This window comes from Momordica charantia (genome assembly GCF_013281855.1).
Source record: "Momordica charantia cultivar OHB3-1 chromosome 3 unlocalized genomic scaffold, Mcharantia_2.0 BLBB01000003.1, whole genome shotgun sequence".
Taxonomy (NCBI): Eukaryota; Viridiplantae; Streptophyta; class Magnoliopsida; order Cucurbitales; family Cucurbitaceae; genus Momordica; species Momordica charantia.
In genome coordinates, this window is record NW_028275161.1 from 171,422 (window position 1) to 193,839 (window position 22,418).

The 22,418-nt window shown below is 37.7% G+C and overlaps 2 protein-coding genes across 4 annotated transcripts; both read left to right on the forward strand.

The window, feature by feature from the left end:
* The first annotated feature begins 2,124 nt into the window (after window positions 1-2,124).
* LOC111024926 (B3 domain-containing transcription repressor VAL1) lies at window positions 2,125-15,537 on the forward strand. 3 transcript variants are annotated; one of them, XM_022302744.2, is made up of 13 exons: window positions 2,125-2,731; window positions 3,960-4,041; window positions 4,201-4,302; window positions 5,134-5,816; window positions 5,937-6,033; window positions 6,159-6,333; window positions 12,341-12,417; window positions 12,511-12,595; window positions 12,978-13,237; window positions 13,362-13,411; window positions 13,700-13,813; window positions 13,927-13,994; window positions 14,598-15,537. In XM_022302744.2, exons 1-13 carry the CDS (start codon window positions 2,619-2,621, stop codon window positions 15,302-15,304), a joined length of 2,613 nt encoding a protein of 870 aa, XP_022158436.1. In that variant the 5' UTR covers window positions 2,125-2,618; the 3' UTR covers window positions 15,305-15,537. The 3 variants fall into 3 exon arrangements, with proteins under 3 accessions (XP_022158436.1, XP_022158437.1, XP_087977501.1); XM_022302745.2 differs by lacking the exons at window positions 2,125-2,731; window positions 3,960-4,041 and having other exon boundaries at window positions 5,171-5,816; XM_088121375.1 differs by lacking the exons at window positions 2,125-2,731; window positions 3,960-4,041; window positions 4,201-4,302; ... (1 more) ...; window positions 5,937-6,033; window positions 6,159-6,333 and adding an exon at window positions 6,411-8,042.
* A 124-nt stretch (window positions 15,538-15,661) lies between these two features.
* On the forward strand, window positions 15,662-17,195 carry LOC148212123 (uncharacterized). The gene is made up of 4 exons (XM_088121376.1): window positions 15,662-15,796; window positions 15,936-16,498; window positions 16,578-16,681; window positions 16,768-17,195. The coding sequence occupies exons 2-4, from the start codon at window positions 16,037-16,039 to the stop codon at window positions 17,063-17,065; spliced, it is 864 nt and encodes a 287-aa protein (XP_087977502.1). The 5' UTR covers window positions 15,662-15,796; window positions 15,936-16,036; the 3' UTR covers window positions 17,066-17,195.
* The last annotated feature ends 5,223 nt before the right edge of the window (window positions 17,196-22,418 follow it).

Sequence of the window (22,418 nt, forward strand, 5' to 3'; positions counted from 1 at the left end):
CCTTTTGGTTTTGTCACTTCTCCGATAACTCTGGCTGATCCGTCGGTTTATCTTTGTCGAGGTCTATCGGCTCAGAGTTTCGGTTATCCTGGTTGTTCTTGCCCCCATTTGATATCGGGGATTTTTGCTGTTTTTTGCTCTTTTGGGAGTCGAAAATCCGGGTTCGTCGTCTGGTGTTTCCACCTATCCTCAGCTTGCTCCCTACACTGTTTGTTGACGCTTCAGTCTCACTTTGTGCTGGGCCCTTCCGTTTCCTGGGGTATCTGATAAAGGGTATCTCATCGGGCTTTTGTTGTTCGAATTATTGAAGGACTTGAGTCATGCGTTGAAGCATGCCCTCCACCTTGTCTTCTAGGGCCACGAGCTGTTTTTGGAGTGGCTTAGGGGTTGGTCGTTACTACATGCGCCTCGAGCAGCCCTTCCTGACGTTTCGGGTTCGATCGGCTGGTCCCATCTTCGGGTCCTCCGACCTGGGGGTCGTCCAAGTTCAACCTCCTCTTGACAGAGCAGTTGTCATCAGAGCATCGTGAATTCCTTTCGAGTGTCATGTTGCTCGACTGAATGTCTTAAATCTTTCCCACAGACAGTGCTAATTGTTGATGTGTGAATTTCGGTCCTCCGGTTCTCCCCCTCATACACACCTAACTCGATAATTCGGGGATGATACATACAAAACCAAATCGAGCTAAACCGGTGTGACCTTAGTCACACGGGGCTCCGATACCTAAGTTAGCAAGGGAAAGTTGAGAAACCAATGAACTGAAGATGTTTTACTTGCCTTTCAGGGTTGGATCTCACTGCTACTTATAACTGTGAAGATGATTCCAGAACCTTCCGTAGCCAAACCCTAAGGGCCCGAGGGGAATCGTTGATTGCAGGCGGGAGATTGATGGGCTGGGCCGTAGACCGAGCCCGATTCGGGGCTGAGTAGGGGTCGGGACCGAGCCCTGCTCGGCCCGGTTGGTTCCCCACAGGTCGCTTTCCTCGTTCCTCTGTAGCTTGGCCTTTTGTCGATTTTCCATTGCATAACAATAGTTATCTTTACTTATATATTCATGATCTTCTTCTCTCAGTTGATATGAAATTTTAGTCATGCCCAAGTGCACACAAGATCAAGTTGTTGATCCAAAGTCACGTAAAAACATATACATATACATATATATATATATATATATTTTATTTTATAAAAAATACAAACTCCTTAAAATACATATTTCAATTCTTACCAAATTTATTTGTTTTTCTTTTTTCTTTCTAGTTTTCTCACTAGAGTTATATTACAAATAATCTCTCATAGATTTATTGAGAACACATTAAATTGGCTTCAATTTTAAAATCGTTTTCAAAATATGGATAATAAAATAAATAAATACATTCTAAAAATAGTATTTAAAAACTTAATTTTCAAAATAGAAAACCCAAAACAAAATAAGTTATCATATAAGACTTTAGTTATTTAAAAAATTAACCATTTCACAGTATTAGTAATATATAATTAGTAATCAAGTCCTATTAATTAATTAACGAAAATATGATATTTAAGTAAAAATTTCAATAATTATTTTAAAATTAGCCTCCACTCCACCCATCAACACCTAAGTAATTGACATAGCATGCTAATAATCAAATTATAATGTAACATTAAGCATACAAGTTTCAATAAAGTCAACAACAATACAATATTGCGAATTTCTACTCTATATGATAGCTCCTCCTCCACTGTTGATTAAAAAAAATAATACAGGGTTTCCGTCGCAATTTGCTAATTAATTTAATGAACCAATATTCCAAATGTTCATAATTTGGCCCATCTGGTAGAGAGAGAGAGAGAGATGCTAAAAACACAGCGAGGGTGAGGGGTGAGAGACGGACAACTGTTCCAGCCAAACTTCGATATTGTCGCAAGCAATTCATAATATTATCTTCTTCTTCATGTGTTACACTACACACACTTACTTACACACAGAGTTGATTTAAATTAACTGCCCCTGCAGCTGCAGATATGGCACGTGGCAGCAATCTAAAAGAAGTTGCAGGGAAGGTTGGTGAGATGGGGGGTGAGGAAAGGGAACCGAAGGGTGAGGGTATGAGTATCCAAAAAGAAAGAAAACACGGACACAGACACAGAGAGCCAAAATGAGACTTAACCAAAGAAAAAGAAAAAGAAAAAGAAAAGACTAAAGAGAGGGGAGAGGTTAGCTCAGCTCAAGGAGACGACTTCTTAAGCGCCGTGTCTTCAAGTGTCGTGCATGCATTTTATGCATCTGTTGCTTTGCATGCACTCTCTCTCTCTCACTATCTCTTTCTCTCTCTAAGAACTAAGAAGCAAGCAGCGCTGAATTTCGACTTATTCCTCCAACTCCCACGCTCATTGCAACGTTGGCTTCTCTCTCTCTCTCTCTGCGAATTCAGCTCTTCAGATGTTCCTTCTCTCGTCTTTCTTCTTTCCAGATTCGGATTCGGAGCTCATCTTAGTGTCAATTCCCGTTCCTGTTCCTGTTTCCTCAATCGCTACATGGCCGCATCTCTGTTTCTCCATTATTCTCGCTCTCTGACGCTCTGGTCAAAAGGGGTTTTAGGGTTTCGTTTTCTTTCCCTTTCCACTTGATCTCTCTTCAATGGGGTCCAACCGCTGCATGAACACTTCTTGCGGAGCCGCCACGCCGCACGACTGGACCAAAGGATGGCCTCTCGGATCCGCCGGATTCGCACATCTCTGCCTCAAATGCGGGTAATTTTGTTTTCTTGGTGGTTATTGATTTGATTTCGTTTTTGCGGGGGCACTTTGGGCAAATGTGTATTGATTCGCTGCATTGCTTTCTCTTTCGGTTTTGTTGGTTTATCGGATGTTCCGATTTTATATACTGGCCATCTCCCCCTCAAAACTACCCTTCCATTTTTCTTTTTCTTTCCGTGAAATTTGTTACGTCCTCGTATCTAGATTTCTCATTTGGATTTTGTTCAATTAATTAATCTCTCCGATTTATGAATAGGTATCAGTAACGATTTTGTTCCTCGAAACAATTTTCATTGAACTGGATGGCCCTAGTACAATATTACATCATAACGCAATACCTCTAATGAACAAAAAGAATTGGTGAAATTGAATATGAATTCGATTCACAAACATTGAATTATATTTAATTGATCTCATACCATTCCTTGTCCAATTTGAATGTGTGAAGCATAAGATGCTCAATCCACATCGACCGGTTAGATCAGAGTTTTTATTTCAAAGAATGGACATCCCTTGGAATTTGGATAACGCTTCCACATTCTCTCTGTAAAAATTTGTTGTTTAAAGTTGAGGATCCAGAACGATAATATGTATATGTATATACATACTTATGGTATTTAATTTCTATTATTTTATTTACCAATTAAAATTACCGAAATTGAGTTTTTTTCTTTTATATTTTCTATTTTTTAATTCTATATTAGAAGAGGGGTATGTTTGATATTCATTGGCCATGGAAAGCCCTATTACAGATCAAAGAATCCTTTATAACAGAGTTCCATAATGGTGAAAATGTTTTTTATTTCCTTTTTACTGCCACCCACTTAGTTTATATCTCATAATATGAATCTCGCTATAGATATTGGAGCTTAAGTTTTAATAACTAATAATGGTGTTTGTTATTTTGTTACTTTAAAATGGGCTACACTGCCTGTTTATTTATTTACGTTAATTGTTTTTCAACTTCTTTTTTTGGTTGGTCTCTTGTACCCACGTTATTTAGTGTCCGAGGCTGTTAAACCTTTTATTATATGCTATGAGGGATTCATCTTGGCTACTATTTTTCTTTCCCATAATTTTCAGTTACTTATCACTCATACGGTATAAAGAGATCTATAAATTGGAGTTTTCTGCTATATTTAAATTGGTGTCACTATATTCTAACCACTTAGTTTCCATCTTCTAATCACTTCACTTTCTCTTGATACTTCATGTGATTTAGATCTGCTTATGAAAATTTGATCTTCTGTGATACATATCACTCGGAGGAGACTGGTTGGAGGGATTGCAGTTTTTGTGGCAAGGTAAACAAATGTACTGGTAATGACCTTTAGTTTTAAGTTCTCTCTCTGTCTCAATATATATGTATGTGCGTGTATGTATGTATGTAGCCGTGTAGGTATCTATCTATCTCCATTTTCTTGTGACCTTACCTTACATATAAAACTTGCTTTCTATTGCAGAGAATTCACTGTGGATGTATAGCTTCGAAGTCTTTGTTTGAATGTCTGGATTATGGAGGTGTTGGGTGTACTAGCTGTGTGAAGAGATCTCAACTTGATGCGGTAAGATTGGTTTTGGAGTTGGCAAGCTTCTGATTACAGTTAGATTTTACTTCAGTTTTTCTGCTTGCTTGGATGCTGCTCCTTATTGCTACTAGCATATCCAAATTCAGATAAAATGAACTTTTAGTTAACACAAACGAAATGGCTGCTCATTTGCAATATAATTAGTTAGTGCTTTTGATGATACTTTATAGACTTATGACTGTGTTGGTGAAATGTGAACATTACCGTTTTGCTGCAACTTTGTCCTTCATGTATACGTACGCACACACATATTACTTTTTAAAACTTATTTTTTGGGATCTTCCACCCTTTGGCTCTGTGGGATGCTGAAACCAGTCCCAAACACCTCCAGAAAAGCCTACCGTAATGTTTTTCCTTTTAGGAAAAATCCTTCTCAAATGAATAGTTGCTCTAGGTTATGAAGAACAGACAATGATTGCATTGGAGAATTCAATCACAGAGGCTTTCTTCCAACTGGCCTCTTTCATTTTTATATAAATAGAAGTCTTCTTTTTTTCTTCAGAAACTATCTTTTTCAATTTGTTGAAATGCTGCAGCCCTGTTATGTAATTTTCTGTGGTCGCACACATATGATATGGCCAGAGAAAAATATATCTTCAGAAAATGTATTGCTGAATTTTTTGGGATACTGCAGCCCTGCCACTTAATTTTCTTTTGCTATCACAAATCTTCCTGTCCATTTAAAGAGGGTTGGTCAGCATGCACACATTGATGTGACAGTAAGGCTTGCACGTATCAGTTCACTATTGTTTTTCTGTAATAAGTGCAGCATGGGTTCATATGGAATTCTATTACTTTTTATTGCAGATCCGAAGAGATGAAATTTCTAATGGCTTTGATGCAGTGACAGTTGGTAATGTTGGCCTTCTGCAATCTGGTTCTGTTGAGGACCGGGCGGTTCGAAATGGTATTAATGAGGAAAAGCTTTTACAGTTGTGTAACATCATGGAGGCAAGTGAAACCGACCATTTTCAGCAACCTCAAAGAGTTGACAGAATTGCATCTCCTGTGCAGAACAAACGAGAAAATTTCCGGAGCCCATTTGAGGAAGTTGGAACAAGCTTTTTTAACATGACTAAACTATCTGTTAAACGCCAACCACCTGTTGGTTCAATAATGTATTCCAAACTAGATACTAGCAGACCACTCTTAGAACTAAAAGATATGCAAGAATCTCTTAGCCGGCCATCGTTAAATATGACTCTGGGAGTTCCATCAGGTGCACCGAATTTTGTGGTACCTGTTTCAGGAAGTGCTGCTGAAGAGGATGAAAAGAGCATTCTGCCTTCATTTCAACAGGGTCAAAGATCTCGTCCAATATTTCCTAAGCCCTTAAAAACCGGGGCAACAGTTAATTCCGAAGCAAGAAAGGGAATGGTGCCTATGGTGCGTATTGCTCGGCCACCTGCTGAAGGTCGGGGTAAGAATCAACTTCTTCCACGGTACTGGCCAAGGATTACTGACCAAGAGCTAGAACAATTAGCTGGAGAGTATCCTTTTTCTTCTCAGTTTTGTTGTTCATTATGTTTTGATGGCATCTGCTTTTGCAATTACGCTTTTGCTTTCATTTACCTATTATTCAAATCTATCGCGTACCTTAACATATTTAGTTTGAATTCTACTATTGTTCCACTTTTTGAAAAGGTGTTGAGTGCTAGTGATGCTGGCCGAATTGGTCGTTTGGTTCTGCCAAAAGCATGTGCTGAAGTAAGAATTGCTTCTTTTCTTTCTTTGGTCACCTCCTTATGTTTTCTATTTTCATTATTCATGTTGCAAATATTTTATTGGGGTATTCCTGCTCTGATATAGCTCCTTTTCAAATTGCACTGTAGGCATATTTCCCCCCTATCTCTCAATCAGAAGGTCTTCCTGTTAGGATTCAAGATGTGAAAGGGAATGAATGGACTTTTCAGTTCAGATTTTGGCCTAACAACAACAGCAGAATGTATGTTTTGGAGGGCGTCACCCCTTGCATACAGTCCATGCAATTACGAGCTGGTGATACTGGTAATCTTTCTATTCCAAAACAAGGTGCACGGTGATGTTGAGAGAGTTTTTAAGAGTAATGCCTTTGAAAGAAGCATTTCCTTGAAGTACTCTTGAGAGAAACACTCGTCTCATGCTCTAGAAGTTCTAAGAACTGCTTGTGAAATTTCAAAATTTTTTTTTTCAACAACAAAACATGATGGACAATGTTTTTGGATTGTAAATGTACCTTTAGAATGGTCCCAAAGCATTCCTAAACATACTACTATCATCTTGTAGAATGAAAAATCATTTTCCAACCTTATTACCCACTAAAAGTAAGTTGTTGGATTAAGTCACATTTTTAGTGAGTGTGGGATGAATTTTCATAAAAGCAATTTTAAGTGTTCTATAAAGTGATGTAGTCAAAGATGTCTTTGTTTGAGTTATAAGGTTGTAAACGTGGTTGGTAGGTTATGATCATTTGTATTTTTCCTTTTACTGCACAATAACTTGAAGTTACTGTTAGTTTGTTATTTCAGAAACCTCTATAAATAGGTTTCTGCTCCTCATTAATAAGATCAGATTACATTCATCTTAAAACCTTGTGCAAGATTGCATTAGTTGGTATCAGAGCACTCGAGATTTTGGGCACTCGATGGCAGGAAAGAAATCAGTAATGGGAGACGTCTCTTCCATGACCACCAAAGAAACGGAGCAATCATCCGTTCTCTCACCACGGGCATTGACCACACGCTTGCAGTTGGTCGAAGGGGACATCAAAAGCTTAAAAAATGATGTGGGTGAGATCAAAGAGATCTTAGGAATGATACATCAACAGTTGGAAACGTTGAGCGTAAACCAAACTCCAACAAGAATTCCTCAACAAATCACTACAAGAAATCAGCAAGAACCACGCGAGGATGATCAAAGAGGTATCCACGCACAAGAAAATTTAGCCGCTCCTCCAAGAAAGGTTCAAGAAATAAACCTAGGACCAAGAATCCACCAAGAACAGAGGCAATATCATCAAGAAGTCAATTTCAACCCTTTATTTCAGCGGCGACGAGAGGCCTTCATTGATTCCTCAAGTGATGAAGAAGAAAATCTACTGGAAATTGAACACAATAGGCGTGGTGTGCAGTTTCGTCCACATGGACAGCAGGACACAAGTGACTTCAAGATGAAGATAGACCTTCCTAGCTTCAGTGGTAAGATGGATATAGAAGGGTTCTTGGAGTGGGTGAAAAATGCGGAAAATTTTTTCGAATACATGAACACACCTGAGCATAAAAAGGTGCGTTTGGTGGCATTGAAACTTAAGGGTGGTGCCTCCGCATGGTGGGATCAACTTGAGGTAAGCCGCCAAAGATACGGAAAGTGTCCAATTCGTAGTTGGGAAAGAATGAAGAAGTTAATGAGGGAGCGGTTTCTACCAGTCAACTTCGAACAAATCTTATACAACCAATACCAAAACTGTCGCCAAGGTACTCGCTCGATTGCTGATTATACAGAAGAATTCCATCGGCTTGGCGCTAGGACAAATCTTGGGGAAAATCAACACTACCTCGTGGCTCGATATATTGGTGGGTTAAGATTGGATATCAAGGAACAAATTGCGTTACAACCTATTGGCTATCTTAATGAAGCTATTTCTACGGCAACAACTCTTGAGGAACAAATGAATAATCGGTACAAGAAGCAATACTCCCGCCGAACCACTTGGGAACAGGGCGGCACTTCAAAGAAAGGTACTTTTCCTATAGATAAGACTTCTTTACCTACTAACATTCCTACTACTAAGGGAAAACAGGTTGATAAAGATCTTTCCCAAGATGCTTCAGTCCACGATAAAGCAGTTGGCAAAAAACTTCCTACTGCCTACAATCGTCCAACATTAGGTAAATGCTTTGGTTGTGGACAAGTGGGTCATCTTTCCAATGAATGTCCTCAACGAAAAGCAATTGCCTTTGTGGATGAAGAAGACCAACTGGATTACAGTGATGGCGAAGATCAAGAAGAGGAAATTGAATATATTGCCCCCGATGAAGGAGAACCCCTAACATGTGTTTTACAACGGATTTTATTGACCCAAAAACCGAACCCACGTATCAACGTCATGCTTTATTCAAAACAAGGTGTACCATAAATGGCAAAATTTGCAATGTCATCATTGACAGTGGTAGCACCGAGAACATTGTGGCTAGCAAACTTGTGAATGCATTAAATCTCTCTTTGATTCCTCACCCTGCCCCTTACAAAGTCACTTGGATTAAAAAGGGGGAAGAGGCTCAAGTCACTCATACTTGTACCGTCCCTTTATCCATTGGGACAAGCTATAAGGACCAAATAGTTTGCGATGTCCTCGATATGGACGTTTGTCATATATTGTTGGGACGACCGTGGCAATATGACATTCAAGCTATACATAAAGGAAGGGATAACACCTATGAATTTCTGTGGATGGGGAAAAAGGTTGTGTTACTTCCTCTTAATCCCCCTAAGTCTAGTTGTGCCAAAGACAGCAACACGAAAACAGGAAAGGGAGCCCTATTCACCCTATCATCAGCTAAACAACTTCTTATAACATAGAGAGCTACCTATTCTTGGCTTGGTTATCAAGAGTTTTGGGACCGAGGATACTCCTACTCCTATACCTCCCCAAGTACAAGACTTATTACTTGATTTCAAAAGCATTGTGGATGCTCCCATGGGGCTACCCCCCCTCCGTGATATTCAACACAACATAGATTTCTTCCCTGGTGCAACTCTCCCTAACCTAGCTCATTATCGGATGAACCCATCCGAATACAAAATTCTCCATGACCAAGTTCAAGATTTATTAGACAAAGGCCACATTCAACCAAGCCTTAGCCCATGTGCTGTTCCCGCCCTATTAACACCAAAGAAGGATGGCACTTGGCGTATGTGTGTCGATAGCCGGGCTATCAATAAAATCACTGTCAAATACAGGTTTCCCATCCCACGAATAAGCGATTTGCTTGACCAACTCGGTGGTGCCATCTTGTTTTCTAAAGTAGACCTTAAAAGTGGCTACCATCAGATTCGCACCCGCCCAGGGGACGAATGGAAGTCCGCTTTTAAAACAAATGAGGGCTTGTTCGAATGGCTTGTCATGCCTTTTGGTCTGTCCAATGCCCCAAGCACTTTCGTGCGGCTCATGAACCAGGTTTTACTTCCTTTTATTAATAAGTTTGTGGTAGTATACTTTGATGATATACTTATCTATAGCAAATGCATGTCTGACCATATGGATCATCTGCATAGGGTTTTTTCTGTTTTAGCTTCTAATCAGTTAGTCATTAATCTTAAGAAGTGTCTTTTTCTAGCGACTGAAATCTCCTTCTTAGGATTTATCATAGGACATAATGCAGTAAAAATGGATCCTAATAAAATTACAGCTATTATAAACTGGACGGAACCTAAAACAGTCCGAGATATTCAAAGTTTTCTTGGTCTTGCATCCTTTTATCGAAAATTTATTAAGAATTTTAGTTCCCTTGTAGCCCCTCTGACTAGTTGTTTAATAAAGGGTCAGTTTTTATGGAGTCAAGCCCAATCTGACAGTTTTCAACTTATAAAAAACAAGTTAAGCCACAGCCCTGTCCTTGCTTTACCAAACTTTGAGCAACCCTTTGAAGTGGCAGTAGACGCTTCAGGCATAGGAATTGGTGCTGTTCTATCCCAACAAAACCACCCCATAGAATTTTTTAGCGAAAAATTAAGCCCTTCTAGGCAAAAGTGGAGCACTTATGAACAAGAGTTATATGCATTAGTTAGAGCCTTGAAACAACGGGAACACTACCTTTTGAGCAAAGAGTTTGTATTGTTTACTGATCATTTTTCTTTAAAGTTTCTACATACACAAAAGACAATAAGTAGAATGCACGCTCGATGGCTTTCATTCCTACAACGATTTGATTTCGTAATAAAGCGTACATCAGGGGTTACTAACAAGGCAGCCGATGCCCTGAGTAGGAAAAGCAGCCTCCTAACTCTTCTCAAGGGTGAAATTATAGCTTTTGAACATCTTCCTGATACCTATGCAAATGATCCAGATTTTCAGGACATATGGCAACAGTGTACTCACCATACAGCTATTACGGACTTCCATATTGTTGATGGCTACTTATTTAAGGACAATGTCCTATGCATTCCCCACACTTCCCTCCGAGAGGCTATTATAAAAGATGTACATGCTAGTGGTCTAGCAGGCCACCTAGGCCGCGATAAAACTACCGAAATAGTTACTGCCCGCTTCTTTTGGCCACAACTCCGAAAGGATGTCGCCAACTACGTTAACCGATGCTTTGTGTGTCAAACATACAAAGGCACGACTCAAAACACAGGACTATATACACCTCTCCCAATCCCCAACAACATTTGGGAGGATTTATCTATGGATTTTATACTTGGTTTACCTCGAACTCAAAGAGGATTTGATTCAATTATGGTTGTTGTTGATAGATTCAGCAAAATGGCTCACTTTTTGGCCTGTAAAAAGACATCCGATGCGGTTTTTATCGCTACCTTATTCTTCCGCGAAGTAGTTCGCCTTCATGGTATCCCTAAATCAATTGTTTCGGATCGTGATGTAAAATTCCTTAGCCATTTCTGGCGTACCTTATGGAAGAAGTTTGATACCACACTAAAGTTTAGTACAACTAGTCATCCTCAGACGGATGGCCAAACAGAAGTAACAAACCGTTCTTTGGGCAACTTACTACGATGTATTAGTGGTGACCATCCAAAACAATGGGATTTGTCATTAGCTCAAGCGGAGTTTACTTACAATGATATAAGGAATCGTACGACAGGGAAGTCTCCGTTTGAGGTTGTATATACTAAACTACCTCGATCAACTATAGATCTGGCTAATCTCCCTTATACTATTGATTTCAGTTTAGAAGCTGAAGAAATGGCAACTCGAATTACGGCGCTCCATGAAGAAGTCCGCAGCCACGTAGAAGCTTCGAATGCGAAATACAAAGAAACGGCAGACAAGGAGCGACGGCTAAAAGAATTTCAAATTGGGGATCTTATCATGATTCATTTAAGAAAGAGTAGATTTCCAGTTGGAACCTACAACAAGCTTAAGAAGCGAAAACTGGGTCCTTTTACAGTGCTTGAAAGATTTGGAACTAATGCATACAAAATCCAACTTCCTGCAGATTACAACATCAGTCCGGTCTTTAACGTGACAGACATCTATTCCTATCATGCTCCAGATGACTTTTCCTTGCTCAATAACTCGAGGACGAGTTGTTTTTGTGGGTAGGGGAAATTGATGTAGTCAAAGATGTCTTTGTTTGAGTTATAAGGTTGTAAACGTGGCTGGTAGGTTATGATCATTTGTATTTTTCCTTTTACAGCACAGTAACTTGAAGTACTGTTAGTTTGTTATTTCAGAAACCTCTATAAATAGGTTTCTGCTCCTCATTAATAAGATCAGATTACATTCATCTTAAAACCTTGTGCTAGATTGCATTATAAAGTATTTTAGGATTTTCTAGATACTTTTGATTAACTAACTAAATACTAAGGTTATCGAAAGCAGTACTTCCCAACCTTCCAAAGGTCATCCCAAACCCACCCTCTGACTTGTATTCATTGGATTAGCATGATACAAAATACATCTCATTTTTAAATTGCAAAGTTCCAGAATATATTGATGCTTGGCAGCATTGCTAAAATTGCCAAGTAACAGAATATATTAATGAGCGATTCCTGATAACTATTTCTATTTTGTGAGTCTTTACTACTCACAAGAAATTTCATGCGATTGCTTGGGAATATAGTGGGAAAACACCTATATTTATACCTTATAATTCTTTATGATTGGAAAAACTGTTTGCTCAAAAGTTTCTGTGGTGCGTATTTCTTGGCTTGGAATTGTGGTTTCGAACTCAAAGGATGACTTAGAGAAGTAGAAATTAACATTAAATATATGCATACTGGTGTCCTTTCTAGACAGGGTTTCTCCCTTCTCCCCTCTAATTCTTCATCAAAATTTATTTTTTTGTTGCAGTCACTTTTAGTCGGATAGATCCTGGAGGTCAATTAGTCATGGGATTTCGGAAAGCGACAAATTCCACTGATATGCAGGTTAAGTTTTTCACTCATTATCGTTAATCTTTGCATCTTCTTATCATCATGTTTTTTTGTTTTAGTGGATTGACGAAAAGGTGAAGTAAACAGGATGCCAAGATCTCTACAGTTCCTAATGGCTCTCACTCGGGCGATGCCTCATATTCTGGGGTCTTTCAGAATTTGCCTTTAAGAGGTTATTCATGGCCTTATAATTTTGTTCCAGGAAAAAACTCATTTTTAATCTCTGTACTTAGTTGAGTGCGTCCATTCTCTAAAGCCACCAATAAACTATCTGACATTCAGCCAACAAAACACCTAAAATATAGTCACAGTAGCGCTTAAATCCAACCACAAGAATACTTAAACCCAGCATTGAAAATCAAGCAGCCAAAAAAAAAAAAAAAAAAAAATCAAAACAGTGCGAAAACACCTAAACCAACCAAGAGAAATGTCAAAAACCACCACCCCATAAAACAGTTTGCCCGGTGTATGTACAAAGATTAGAAATGAATCTCTCATTCTATTTTTTATAGAATGCAACCTCATCTATTTATTCTGACCATTTTTCATTGTAGCTGATGGAGATATTAGCTTGCATAATTGTGAAAATTTTGGCGGGAAGACAAATGATGCTTCAGGACAACAACCAATGTTGCCCGTGGAGAAGAAAGGGGCTCGAAACATTGGGTCTAAGAATAAAAGGTTGCTCATGCATAGTGAAGATGCTTTGGAGTTAAGACTCACATGGGAAGAAGCTCAAGATCTACTCCGCCCTCCACCAAGTGCAAATCCCACCATTGTCACTATTGATGACCATGAATTTGAAGAGTATGATGTAGGTTTTCTGTTTTCTTTAGAAAACTAATGATTTTTTATGCTTATTCGTGTATTAATGATTTATGATTAGATTCAAAGTTATGGATCTGATTTTAACATGACCCTACTGTAAAATCATTCAGGAACCTCCAGTCTTTGGCAAACGGACTATATTCACTGTCACATCAACTGGGTAAGGTTTTTGTTCAAGATTTTATATATATGAGTGATGAAAGTGTTAGACTCGAATATGTGGCTAATAAATCTTCGTTAGGTTTATTCAAGTGTTCTGCTAATGTTATTTAAAACTTGTTACTGTCATGAAGTCTGTCTCTAATCTCAAAGCAAGGCTCAATCTAGTTTCAGTCAAGTGTAGCCAATTTTATGAATTTAGTTTGAAATTTGAATATGCATGTTGTTCACTTTAGTTTACATATCTATGCATTGAGTTCTTATAGCTGATTAGACTGGAATAATTCAGGGAACAGAAACAATGGGCTCAGTGTGATGATTGTTCAAAATGGCGGAGGTTGCCTGTGGACGTTCTTCTCCCTCCAAAGTGGACTTGTTCGGATAATGTTTGGGATTTGAGCAGGTGCAATATTGTCTTGTTGTTTCTCTTTCCCATGGTCTATAGGTGTTGTATGCAAATATTATTCCCATGACATGGAAGGACGATATGTGACACTTTTAACCTTGTATTCTAAGGTGTACATGTTCTGCCCCAGAAGAGATCAGCACAAAGGAACAAGAGAATCTTCTTAGAGCAAGTAAAGGTACGGGCAGAACCTCCTTCCCATCTATACAAGCTTTGGGCTCATTATAATTAGTAGAGAACCCTAAATAATTGAGCAGGGACAATTTTGTAATGCCTACATGTCTAGATAGGTGGTGAAATATGGGATGGAATGTTGGCTGCATTTAGGTTGTCTTATCTAAATTTGGGGAAGGAAAATTAAGATTGTGAGTTAATATGTCTTAATTAGATGCTTCAGTGCATTTTGATAGTAGTTTTAGCCACATTTAGTCGTGCATGAATGTAGACATTGCATAAAAGCTAGATGAAACTTCTGTCCTGTGTGTTTTCTGTAGCAGAAGTTTGTCAAGAGTGAACGTCTCAGATGACTGACTCGATAATATAAGTTGAGATGCGAGTGGATAGCCAGATAGTTTTAAGACAGATTACCCTGTGACGTCAGACTCATTGGAAATCAGTGGAATGGTTGTGATGTCATTACTCACCATGTTGTTACTTTTGTCCTTAGATCACTGCACTTCATTAAGTTGTCATTTGAAACTAAAATGTTGTTTTGGAAATGAAATTTCTATTCGTAAATGTATTATGCAGCGTCTGATCATTTGCACTCTATATACTCCAGATTTTAAGAAACGTAAAATCATGAAGAGCCAGAAGTCTACTCAAGATCTTGAGCCTTCTGGTTTGGATGCGCTGGCCAGTGCTGCTGTGCTGGGTGATAGTATGGTTGACTTGCAGGAATTGGGTACAACAACTAGACATCCTCGACACCGACCAGGATGCACGTGCATTGTGTGTATTCAGCCGCCAAGTGGGAAGGGAAAGCATAAGTCCACATGCACATGCAATGTCTGCTTGACTGTTAAACGTCGTTTTAAAACACTCATGCTGCGGAAGAAGAAACGCCAATCTGAACGTGAAGTTGAGACTCTGCTCAAGGATGGGAATCCACAATTCGACGTGTCAGGAATGAGCGGGACAGTGAGGGATACATTGCTGCACACAGACCATTCAGAGAATGAAGGAAGTCAGAGTAGGATTAAAGACAGGGAGGCTGCAATTAGCAGTGGGCAAATTGACTTGAACTGCCACCCCGACCGAGAGGACATGCAACTGGAGGTAGCAGGATTAAGCATGATGAGCCTTGTCGAGGCTGCCAGCCAACCTTTAGACAGCTACACAAAGCAAATTGGAGTCTCCAGCGTTACAAGTGAGCAGCAGTCCAGTCAACCAAGTAGCGCAGAGAGTGAGAGACGCCTATCTGATGAAGGGTGTCATGGATCGGGACATGAGAGCACAAGCAACGGATGCAGAGAAGAGCACCATTGAGATTGAAAACATTTTTGGTTTTTTTTTTCTTCACAAGTTCTCTTACTCACATGGTATATAAATAATATAACTGAAACATATACGTTGTTAGTTTATCATACAAGTTGATCATTGATGATCTTTCAGCCTCACTTCTTGCTCCTTTTTGCTAAGAGGAGTTGTATTAATATATGTATTAATATATGATGTAGCGTGTCGAGTTTCCCAGTAATGTGAAGGACGTCTTTTGGATACTTCAATTGCAAAAGCTGTTTGACATAATGCATAATTTTGTAAGCTAATGTTACTGAACGAATAATTCAACATAAAAGTTGCAGCCTTCGCTATTGCCCAGACTACAGTTGACCAGTTTTATGAGTCATGCAGCTTGGTCTTCAAACATCAGGTAAACGACAGTGTAGGACAAGTGGGTTTTCTGGGTTTTTAAAATAGTCCGGCCGAGGATCTCTTTCTTTCTTGGCCAAGTGTTCTGAAAAGATTCCGAAAGCTCAGGTATTGTCTATTGACCTCTTCCATTCTTATCTTTCATTATAATCAAATGAAACCCCATTCATTCATTCATTTATTCATTATCCATCTATATCTATCGATACAATCGAGATGATTGATTGATATATTTTATGTCTCGAAGGAAATGTCGTGGCAATGAGTCCAGCAAGGCAGATACCGGCCAGGTTTTTGGCTTTATAAAGCAGTGGGTTTGGACTTGGAGCATTTAGAATGTAATCTGCGATGGATGATGGTGGGTTCAGAAAGGCAAGAATGGAGCTGGAAGCACTGTACGAAGGGGTGCCAGACGATTCAGTGAATCTCACTTTTCGACATCTCACAGATGTTAATCTTCAACCCAACTCTTCTTTTGAGAAGAAAAGAAGCAAAATCCCAAGCGATAACGAGAGGCAGAGCACCCCACTGACCAAACTACCAAGCCTGGACTTCAACAGGGCTCTGCAAGCAGCCAGCCAACAGTCCCGCCCTGATGCCAAAATCAGGCTTCACCCCAGTGCGCACCCGAAGCCGGAGGGTGTGGATTTGGTGGACGTGGGTCGTGTGCTGGAGTACAGTGACAGAGGACTCAGTTCCATGTATGAGCATCACAGAGCCACGCCGGGGAGACGCCGCCCTGGGATTCCTCACTCCAATATCTGCACCAACTGCAGCACCTACATTTATATATTCCGACATCGTTGCCTGGTGCTCAAAATCAAATCAAATCAACTCTTCATTTCAAAGCTCAAACACAAGAGCATACAACTAATGTTTAATTTGGCAGGTGTGTGGAAGAGTCTACTGTAGGCAATGCGTGAGAATAGGGATGGGAGAGATGACGGAGGGAAGAAAGTGCATGGAGTGTTTGGGAAGAAAATTCAGCCACAGGTAACCATTTTGAAAAGAAAAAAATTTAAAGGGATTGAAGAATCAGAATGCATAAATTTTGACATTATATGTACTGTACTATACAGATACATAGCGAAGGCAGGAGATGTGGGGTGCTTCGGTTGGAGGTACCCAAGCGCGGTGAAGCAGGCGGAGCTGAGGTGGGCGGAGAAAGGGCCTCGCCGGAAAGGAGAGAGACCACCGCAGCCGCCGAGAGGGTACGGCGGCATTACCAACTCTATGACCTCTGCAACTCCGTCGAGCCCATGGCCACCCACGCTGTCGCCCACCAGTGTGGATCTTTCCACCATTTACAGCTCTCGTTTCGCCGTTATGTCGTCCCCCCTTTCTTCGCCGGCTCACCGCCACCACATACCATTTTAAGCTTTCTTTCTTCTTCCTCCAATTTTTTTTCTTTCTTCATCTTCTTTTATTTCTCTCGCCCCTCGCCAATTCCATAAATTCATATACTTTTTTATTTTTTATTTTCGTGTTTCTGAATTCTTCGCTTCCACTCCTCAGCTCCCGTATGATATGGCTTTATTTTGTTTAATTATATTTTTCAAAAAATAACAAATTTTCCGCGTGGAAACTAATAAAACATACATGTACAAAAATTTGTCAAAAAAAAAAAGGTTTCTCATTCATCCCGACGATGGATCCCAATATGTTATATGTTTATTACAATAACAACAAAAACATATTGAAATTCAAGATGGCTTAATATATACAATACGTCCAATTATTTTCATTTACCATTCAAGAAACTGAAAGTAAATCTAAAATATGGTTAAAGATAATTTAGTGATTATGAACCTTAATTTATTAGTAATAAAAATTAGTTAATAAATCACTCATAATAATTTAATAAAAAAAAATTGTTTTTTGAACAACATATAGACTGAAAATTCTAACTTATAACATTCACCATCTTTTTGTTGGAAATATGTACTTTAACTACTTGAGTACGTGACAAAATAAAAGGAAATTAAAAAATTAATAGAAAAAAGAAAAAACTAATATTTGGTAATTAATAATTAATTAGTATCATCCATAATAGGAGTAAGTTGTGGTGAGAATTTCCCGTGGTATAGTGGCTGAGCTGGTAGTTGACACGACCCATCCTAAAATACCTACTAGTTCTAAGACAAGCCGTGCCGACCACATATTCCAACTAACTACAGAGTCTATAGTCAATTTCTTTCTAAATTTCTAAAACTAATTAAGATTCTTCTCTAATATATACAACAAAGTGTACATAATACAACTATAAAAGGTGCAACTAATCTATTAGAGTTCATTATAAATGTACATACAAAATGATATGCAAATTCTGAGACGTTGAGTGACAGAAACTGGTCAGCTATCTCTTTGAAACTCAAGTGCAGCTTGGTGGAGAAAACAATGATAAATAGTGAGTTGAGAAGCTCGGTGTGTGGCAATTTAATAAGAAAATAGTTTCGTAAAACTTCTTTCATTAACAACTGAAATTCTCAATATTTTTGAATATTATGAAACTGAAGTAAACTTTCTCATAAAAACTTCATACAATTTTAGTAACTAAAACTCAGTAAGGTTTTTAGTAATAACTGGTAACAACACACAATTTCTAAAATCACTTTTTAAATACGTACAAAATATCTCATTCAAACATAAAGTAGGTTAAGAAAACTCAACACCACATATGTACCTATATTCTGTTATTGTTCTGGTCTACTGGCACAAAGTAATCTCACATATACCTAATTCTCTCAAATGGTCCCAAAGACCTCCCATTTCTGGTATACTATAAAAACACATTCATGTAACACACGAGTAATCACCTGGATACAATAATATGATGGTTTGAAAACTATTCTCAATAAACGTACTGTTCTAAAATTCTTTTCTTCTTCTTTCTAAGAACTTTTCTAACTTTCTCAAATCATTTCTAAATCTCTTTCTAAAACATTTCATAGCTTCCTCAAACATTTTTCTAAATCATAAAGCATTTCTAAGTTTCTAAAAAACATTGACAAATTCTAAAAAACATTTCTAAATTCTTAGCAAACACAATTTCTCAGCAGAAATAATAAATCATAAGTAATATATATTTTCTTGAAATTCTACAATAATAGATATCTAAAACATATGTAAAATGAACCACTCACAAATCAATAATAATATCCAAAACGTTTAATAAAATAACCACTCACAAATCCTACGAACGGTATTAATTTGGATTGTACGTGGCTCCAATTGCTATTCGTCATGAAATAATAACCAACCAATTTTCAATACATACTTAATCCCAATTTAAAACTACAATAACTTAAATTAAACTACACTCTTTAATCAACAACCTCATTCTCCCTCTACAATACAACTATATTTATTTCTCTCTCATCATTTCTTACAAGTGGGACCCACATCCCACTTTTTTACCTTTCAAATTCCCTTTCTCACGTAATTGACTTAATCTCCCAGCAATTTTTTTCTTTCTTATTTAGTTTAACACACCAATTTCTCTCTCCTCACAACCAAGTTCGAGATGTAGATGTCCCTATTTTACAGACATGTCGATGTCGACGAATATTTGAATTAATTTTTATTAGTAAATAAAACTTTAATTGTAGTTTAATTAAGCTATAATTGATCACTTCTAACCATCATATGTAAAAATATGAGTTACTTACCTATGAAAATGTCGATGTCGATAAAAATGTCAGAATAAAATAATGAAGATTGATGAAAATAATTTGAATTAGTAAATTAAAGTTCAATGTTGTTTAATTGTGTTTTATTGATACTTAATAATTTATAACCAAATTAGTGTTTAATTACATAACTATATGAAATATTGATATATGTACACACATGTATATGATGATTAAATTGAATTATTAGAAATAGAAGTATGAGTTTGAAAATTTTGTAATTAAATTTGAAAAGAAAAATTGAAAAAAGAAATTCTATTTGTTAATAGTGAAAATTGAAATAAATGAATAAATTTAAATATTAATATAAAATTAATATTAGAATTATAATTAGAATTAAAAAAATAGCTAAAAGTGAATCCATTCCCGTCTCAATCCCACATTGGAAAGGGACGGAGGCGGAGGAGGGGAGCGCCCCTATAAGACCCCCCTCCCCCTCTTTCTTTTCTTGTACAAGCTGGTATTATGGGTTGTGTCTTCTTATACGGGCTCGATTGTTTTAGCTTTTTTTTTTTTGACGATATTCTTTAAATATTGTTGAGATGTTGATATTATCGCGATATTGGTGATATTTTAATATATCGTCAATAACGGGGGCAAAATGATTTTTCCCCATGTGTCGAAAGGCTACACGACATGTTGACGTGTGGACCGATATTTAGTACACTGCCCACAACTATTCATCTTCTTCTTCCACATCACACAAAATTTTTTACTGTGCTACCCAAAACAAACCCATTTTTTCAGATATCACAGTGAAAAAACATATAATTTCATACTCTTCCTTCTACAGCAGCCTATACCCCATTAATTTGCTAACATTACATTCCTTTGAAATAACTCAGACATAAATTCACAAATCCTCTGATGGCACAAGCCATTCACCATCTCAGACAAGGGTCACAATTATTCAATTTTTAAAACCCTAGAACATTCACAGCCTCAAACAAACTCGTGATTAACAATACCCACAAATTAAACTTATTAGGGATTCTATATCCTCAATATTCTTAGCTTAAATCTCCAAATTTTACTAGATTCTAGTTCCCAAATTTCAAATCGATTTCAAAGTTCTCCTCTTCCTTGTTTTAGTTTTTTTTTACGATATTCTTTAAATATTGTTGAGATGTCGATATTATCGAGACATTTCGGCAATATTTTAATATATCGTTGATAAGGGGGGTAAAATGATTTTCCCCCATGTGTCGAAGGGCTACACGACATGTTGACGTGTGGACCGATGCCCACAACTATTCATCATCTTCTTCCTCAACCCATTCATCTTCTTCTTCTTCCTCACCCCACGAAAATCTTCACTGTGCTACCCAAAACAAACCCATTTTTTTTTTCAAACATCACAGCGAGAAAACATATAATTTCATACCCTCCCTTCTACAGCAGCCCATACCCCCTTAATCTGCTAACATTACATTTTTTATTCTTTGAAATAACTCAAGGCATAAATTCACAAATCCTCTATTAGCACAAGCCATTCACCATCTCAGACAAGGGTCACAATTATTCAATTTTTAAAACCCTAGAACATTCACAGCCTCAAACAAACTCGTGATTAACAATACCCACAAATTAAATTTATTAGGGATTCTATATCCTCAAGATTCTTAGCTTAAATCTCCAAATTTTACCAGATTCTAGTTCCCAAATTTCAAATCGATTTCAAAGTTCTCCTATTCCTTGTTTTAGTTTTTTTTTTACGATATTCTTTAAATATCGTTGAGATGTCGATATTATCGAGACATTTCGGCAATATTTTAATATATCGTCGATAAGGGGGGTAAAATGATTTTCCCCCATGTGTCGAAGGGTTACACGACATGTTGACGTGTGGACCGATGACCACAACTATTCATCATCTTCTTCCTCAACCCATTCATTTTCTTCTTCTTCCTCACCCCACGAAAATCTTCACTGTGCTACCCAAAACAAACCCATTTTTTTTCAGACATCACAGCGAGAAAACATATAATTTCATACCCTTCCTTCTACAGCAGCCCATACCCCCTTAATCTGCTAACATTACATTTTTTTCTTCTTTGAAATAACTTAAGGCATAAATTCACAAATTCTCTATTAGCACAAGTCATTCACCATCTCAGACAAGGGTCACAATTATTCTCAATTCTTAAAACCCTAGAACATTCACAACATCAAACAAACTCGTGATTAACAAAACCCACAAATTAAACTTATTAGGAATTCTATATCTTAGAGATTCTTAGCTTAAATCTCCAAATTTTATCAGATTCTAGTTCCCAAATCTCAAATCGATTTCAAAGTTCTCCCCTTCCTTCTTTGCTCATCACCGACTTTTTCCTCTTCCCTCTTTTTCGATTTCACACACGGCCAAGGCCAAGGATCCCTTTTTTTTTCTCCTTTAGTTTCCTTCCTTTTCTTTCTTTTTATTTTATTTTTTTCTTTTCCTCACCACATGTCCACTTACACATCACACACACGCACCTCATTTTTCCAACTTTTTTTTACACAAAACTGATTTTTTTCTTTTTAGCTCAAATTACGAAAATGTTCTTACAGTAGTTGACACCTAGTGTAAACATGAGGAATAGGATTGTAATTTGCAGGACATTGGAGTTGCGGACACATGAGTTGACTTTTGGCAAAATATTCAAATGGAGGTTGTCCCACATTGGAAGAATACAAGGATGGTCTCCAAGTGCTAAAAGTTATCCCACATCGAAAAAGTACAAGGAAGAGGTGTGTTCCAACTACTATAAAAAGAGCTCATAGGCTTGAGTTTTAATCATCCCAATAGCCTGGTGTACCAACCAATTAATTTAGCAGTATTTGCTTTGAAAGAGTGTTTTTTTTAATTGGGGTCAGAGAGAAATCTGTGTGATTGTAATAATTTTCACATAGTGGATTTTTCCTTGTGGGTCGTGGTTTTTTCTCAGGTTTGGAGTTCTTCCACATTAATTCTTGTGTTTCTTTATTTGATTGCTTTCTTTAAATTTCTCAGTTATTTGGTATCAAAGCTTTAGGTTTGTAGTTTCTAGAATTTTTTA